Source organism: Caenorhabditis remanei, chromosome X (assembly GCF_010183535.1).
Source record: "Caenorhabditis remanei strain PX506 chromosome X, whole genome shotgun sequence".
In the NCBI taxonomy this organism is placed as follows: domain Eukaryota; kingdom Metazoa; phylum Nematoda; class Chromadorea; order Rhabditida; family Rhabditidae; genus Caenorhabditis; species Caenorhabditis remanei.
Window position 1 is genome coordinate 19,894,604 of NC_071333.1, and position 6,504 is coordinate 19,901,107.

General features: G+C 36.8%; 1 protein-coding gene across 1 annotated transcript; it reads right to left on the bottom strand.

The window, feature by feature from the left end:
- GCK72_025989 (uncharacterized protein) lies at window positions 1-687 on the bottom strand (the record flags this gene model as incomplete). Its single annotated transcript, XM_053736597.1, has 2 exons — window positions 1-285; window positions 544-687. 2 exons carry the CDS (start codon window positions 685-687, stop codon window positions 1-3), a joined length of 429 nt encoding a protein of 142 aa, XP_053580163.1.
- Between the last annotated feature and the right edge of the window lie 5,817 nt (window positions 688-6,504).

Consider the following 6,504-nt stretch of genomic DNA (forward strand, 5'->3'; position numbering starts at 1 on the left):
TTACATTGACATGGTCCGTTCAACTGCGAAAGTATCAAGTTCCAGACACTCACCCGCTGCTCTCGATTTTGCATACGCCGTAATCCTCTCATAGGCTGACTGCTGAGAAATCAAAGTGCTTTTTGGTTTTGCCTGCCGTCTCTTATCTCTAGCCTTATTCTGATTCACTGCTTTGGGAGACGATTTCCACTCTCTTGGTGTCGGAAGAGACTCAATACATCGCATTATCTGATTTTGTTTTTTTTCATCAGGCTTCTGATTTTGGTATTGAAACCATGAAGCAATCTGAAATCAAGAAATGACAGTTTGATAAATGAAGACTTATCAAAAATCGGGCCAAGCCGAGCTCAACAACGTCTTTTAATAATTCAACAATTCAGAGTAAAAGTTTTTAAATAATTACAAATATTATCCTTTCGTTTGAATTTTTTCCAAAAAAAACTTCAAATAAAGTTAAAAGCAGGCCGGACCGTTCCGAAAACAATTTTGATTATATCCAGGCCGGGCATGGGACAAGTCTGGGTAAAAAAAACTCAAACTCACTTGTTCTGTTGGTACATCCAACTGGGACGCATAATATTCAAGATCGTCTCTATTTGGGTTCTTCTTTTCAATATACCAATTTCTCAACCATCGGTCTTGCGCTTGTGTGAAGGTATCTATTTTCCGTACATAAAAATGTTCCATTTCCTGAAAACAATGATGATTCGAACATGAGTGAGCAATATCATTACGCAAAAGTGATAGTAGATATTTGTAAGGATAAACTACAAGTTTTTGTTTATGAATTTCACAAATAACAATACAATTTTTAAAGTAGAACGGGGGGATTGAGAGAAATAGTTGACAGCGTTTTTGTTCCGGCTGGGAATACGGTGCTTTGTATGGATATAATTTGTTATTGACAGCTTCTTTTTATGAATTCTTGTGCGATCCATCACAGCGTGCTAAACTATCAATTTGTTTATTCGATCAATTCGTTTATTTAAAGCATATTAAATACAATGATTCTAATACGCAACAAGAAAAAGCACCGAGCTAATCATAATCATTCATTCTGAGCATAAAGAGGATAGCGTTAAAATACAAGTGCCGTTTTATCGCAGGTGCCGTTGTAATACAGTTTTTAAGGTAAACCCATTTGAAGTAAGAGCTCATTGAATCTACCTGATATTTATAACTGATTGTCAGGCTTCTAAATTGTTCTACCTACCGAACGAATTACAATTGCAAACATATATGTATCGGAACAGTTGGCTTCATGCCAAGACGGTTCTCGGCCGCCAACAGATATTTTCTTAGCGGCGGCTTTGGAATTTTGTCCTCCAATCCTTCTTCTGAGTGCTGTACCCCCGCAAGCGGACAGAAAAAAGTCTCCGGTTAGGGACGCTTAATCAAAAAATTTGAACTTCATCATAGCCTTATAAGTCGTGTTTGAACAAGATCTCAAGCTTAAGTATTGTACCATTAAAAGTAAAAAAATACTACAGGAAAAGAAAAAGGAAAGAAGGAATAGAAGGAGCTAGTGATTCGAGGTTCACATCCATATCATTCACGGAGGGCGAGAGAGAATGCAAAGAGAGGAGGGTGCTCACTTTCCACACAGGAGGCGATGTGAATAATGTGGTGATTCACAGTTTTACGACGTAAATTTAGTGAGAATGATCTGGAAAGCAAATAAAAGATTTGAAACTGTAGATGAAAAAATGAAATTGAATGGACTAGAAGAAGTTAAAGAAATGGATTTGAATAGGACATGCTATAATTTTGAGTGGGGACATTGTTTTTGAGCAGATGGCGACGGAATCAGAGCTGTAAAGAAAGGAAAGGATGGGGAACAAAAAAAGTTGAAGGTAATAGTTGGGAATGGAACAAATATGATAAAAATGGGGTATGCTGTAACTTTTTCAACCACTAACGGACTAGTCCATTATAGGGATATGGGGGGGGGGGGATACGGTAGCTCACAGAACAGATATTTAACTATTTGCTTAAGACAAAGGTAAACAAAATTGAACAGCAAAGGTTTTTTTTCACTATTTTTTTGAACGACAAGTTTCAAGAAGGTTGAGATAAAAAAAGTGGAAACCTGGGACCACCAAAAAAGGAGGAAAATAAAAGAAGTAAAAATCGACCCAATTTGCATTTCTTCTTCTAAACTGAGAGGAAATAGTGAGTAGAAAAAGGAACATGCATTTATCAAAGTATGAGGGCACCATCCAAAAAAGAGCAATGGCAAAATTTGACCCTCTTAATTAATGAGAGAAGTATTTTTCGACATTTTGTGTTTGAGAAAGTGCTTGAAAGAGTTGTAGATCAATCAGATTATTCGGGAAATCATCGGTAGACGTGAAGAGAAAAATGACAAAGTGAGAAACTTTTTGTGAAACATGCTCAAAAGTAACGAAACTGAAAATTTTTGAATTCAGTAACCGAGTTTTTGAGTCTTCCAAAAAAGAAAGTGAAACTATATAAAACCAGCCTATCTGCCCGCCTTCGGCGGTTTGTCCGGCTGGTTTCTCCTTATTTACGTGGCAACCCTTTTTCTGATGTGCCCGCATGGCCGAGGGTCTAAAGCGGCGGTCGTACTCGTCTAAAGCGGCGGGCATGCCAGTTCGGTTTCGTCCGCTGGCTAAGTTTCTCTTATTTTTCCAAAACCGCTGCGGACATCGCCTCAGACAGACAGACAAACACCACTTGTCTTTTATATATAAGAATGATATGAGAATGATGTTTGGTATGATTTGAGTTATTAAAGAATGAGGAAGTATAACATTTTCATAATCAGATAAGTAGCATAGAGTGAAACATATATTTTTCAAAGATGAAGAAACTGTTTTTCTGAAACTTTTAACGTTTTGCGGATAACTGACCACTGAGATCGCTGCCAGCATTTATACTCGTGTTGCAACCTACTTCAAACGTTCAGAAAAACGGAACATTCCTGAAGTCATACTAATTTCAAAAAAAAAATAATTCAATGATTTAGTGATAAGCGTAAAAACAGTGAACTGTCTTTCTATGCGAAAAAGCTACTCTACAGCCTCCGGTAACTGAACGGTTTTTCTCACCAAAGTCAGTTTAAACGAGTGTCTTAAAGTTTATGGCAGTCAGATGCCGTGCACCACCTGTCAAAACATTTTCGTTGGGAAACACAGAAAGAAACAAAAAATTGTATTATAGATTCCAATGTTTTTTCATTAACAAGGATATTGTTCCAACCCAGAGTTGAACACACATAACAATGAAAATTTTAACTTTCTTAGAGAGTGACAGCGAACTCGGACAAAACGCAACAGAAGACATGAGAGTGATGTCCCATACGAACACACTTTCTTCTCCCCAGCTAACAAACAACACCTTTTGTACGAAGTGCTTGTGTGTTCAACAGTAGGCAGAAAATCCTCCCCCTAAAATGGTAAAACTGATTATAACAAATGGCTGAAAAAAGCGAAAAAGATACAGAAACTATATTATAATTAGACTGATTTAAATATTCTTTTTAAAAAACAGGAGTTCATTCTCATGTCATTTTTAGTGTGATAAAAACTTTTAGTGATATGTGTAGTTAGAAGGACCGGTAGAAATGTTGAAAAACTATGAAACTTATTCTAACAGTTGGCTAGCAGGCGATTGAAGCAAAGATTTTTGGTTTTCCATTGAAATTTGCCATCAAATCAGATGGAATGAAACAAAATCAATTTCACTTGAGAACAGGGTAACGTCAATGAGCTTTTAAAACTTCAAAACTGCTATGAAACTAACATGATGCACGTTGCTGGCTGTTTCTATTTGAATGGATTTCGAGGAAAGAATGGGTTACTTTTTTTCTCTAGACTCTGTTCCAAGTATCAAAACACTATATCCGTCTTTCTCTCTTCTTTTTCTATCTTTTAACTTATTGCTGTTCAACGCAATAGTGTGAGTTGCGTGGTGCGCATCCGAATACATGTGTCCCGCAAGACGTTCCAACACATGCATCACCTTTATATCGTGGTAGGAGGACTAACGGGATGATATGAAAGGGATGGAAACATATATTAATAATACTGCCTTTAACCCTAAACAACTGCGGTAATAGAATATAGCTGATATATGATACTGTAAGCGAAAAACATTCCCTATATATATATATAGTGAACTTACAATGAGAACAATGTCGTGTTTAGATTCAATATCAAATTAAAACAATTAGTGAGAATGATTCAGTATAACTAAATTGGAACAGAAATACGACCTACAAGGTGGTGATTGTAAAAAGTAGTGGTATGAATGAGTTTGTTCATCATTACACCAATTAGAGAGAGCAGACACCAAGAAGAAAAGGAGGACGAACATGCACTTTGCATAGATTCGAATTGGAAAAAGAGAAGGTCACAAATGGGGTTATTGCGCAATCGATTGGAGTACTTGGGAACCATTACCAAACTGTTTGAGAAAATGGGGAAAGGGAAAAACTTCTTTTTTTCCGGACACGACTAGTTGTCGACCCGCTTAACTTTCACATTTAAAAAGATCCTAATGAATTGAAATCAGGCTAATTAATGGCTAGCTTGAATTGCGGTCTGCCAGTTTCAGAGATACAGTTTAGTAATGGACCATTAGATCCACTACTTGCGCTTTCATGTAACAACGTACAGTACCGCCCAAAAGGTTATTAACTTTGGCTGTTTTCAGTTGAAAATTGCCAATTTTGAGAGTGTGTCATGGTAATACATACTGATAGTCCCATCACATAGCTTTTTAATGAATTATACAGATTAAAGGTAGATCATCATTTTTGTAGTTGACAAGTTTTTTGTACGAGCACTCTCTAGCAAGTTACGTATCGAAAAAGTAATTTTTCCCACAATTCGACAAATTTCAGTGCAGAATAGTGCGATTTTTGAGCTGTCGTCTTAAAATGACCTCAACTCTCTAGGGAGTGCTCGTACAAAAAAGTTGTCAACTACAAAAATGAAGATCTACCTTTGATCTGTTCAATTTTTCAAAATCTACTTGATGGGACAATCAGTATTACCGTGGTACACTCTCAAAGCTGGTCATTTTCAACTGAAAACAGCCAAAGTTGATAACCTTTTGGGTGGTACTGTTCTTCAACTTTTTAGAGCCACAAAACTTTCTAAAATTCCTATTAATTTCAAAAAACTTTAAATGAACACTCATTTTGTGTTAATCTTCTATTCATCCAAGTTGCTCTAAACCCTTCGGTAACAGAACGATTTCTCGGACCAAGGACAAACTAGACGAGTGTTTCGAAAGCTGCCTTTATAACAAGGGGTTATTCTGCACCACCTGTCAAAACATATTCTCTGGGATCTACAGAACTACACAAGAAAACAAAACATTTGTGAATGGAAATGTTTTCGAAAAACTTGCCAAACTTTGGTATTAGATGTGTAATCAAAATGAGAACACGAGTAAAGGACGTGTTACTGTTTTTCTCAGGACTCTCTTCTAAGTATCGAAACAATATCTCTCTCTCTCTCTCTTTTCTTGCTCTATCCTTTAACTTATTTCTATTCAACGCAATCGGAAGAGTGGCGTCGTCAACCAAAATCATGAGACGGCCAGACGGCCCAACAGATGCATCAAATGCATCATGGCACTCCACTTGATTGGAACTCGGCGACAGTAGTTGACCTGATAATTGTACCGTCATTCAAAAGTGAGAGAGTCATATTAGGATGGCACGCTTCTTACAACCGTGCTCTTCCAAAACCGAAAAAAAATATTCCGCAAAATTGTGAGACTCAGAGAAGAAGAGGCATTTCTCAAGAGGATTGCGGTGAAACGCAGTTAGAGGATGAAAAATACCAGAACTTTAATTTTTTGTTTTGTTTTCTAAATTAGTGGAAAAAACTTACATTATCACACGCTTTTCCTCTTGCCAGTATCGAAGGCATTTTTTTACGATCAAGTTTTTCAAATTTACCTCGATACGTCACAGGATAGTTACGCGCTCTTTCCTCAAATTTTTTTGGTTTTTCAGCGTCTTGTGAAGACGCACGTTGCATTGCCTGTAACAATGACAATAGGAAAGTGGGTTTTACTCGATGTTCGGAAGATTGATTCAGATATTTATTTTGAACTGAGCTAGTGAATCGTACGTCAAAATTTGTGTTAGTAATAGTTATGTTACTTCCATTGAAACGCATGAGTTTCCAACTTTCAAAATATTCTCCAGAATGCGATTGTATTAGAGTGACGCTCCAAATAGAGGGTGAGCTTTCATTTTTCAATAAATTTTCCTAGCGTTGAAAGTTATCAAAAATTGTTTTCCAATAACAGGAAAATTTTTGAACAATTGGCCACTAAGACCGCTGTCAGAACGTATATTCATGTTGCAACATTGTACAAAAATTTAGAAAACTTTCCTGATGTTTCACTAATTTCAAGTAGGAACGCTAAATTTCGGTATTAGTCAGACAATCCTCCACCCTGTCTCAAATACAGTAACCGCAAAATACAGTACAAAGCAAAACCTCCAGAAAGAAAGAGGAA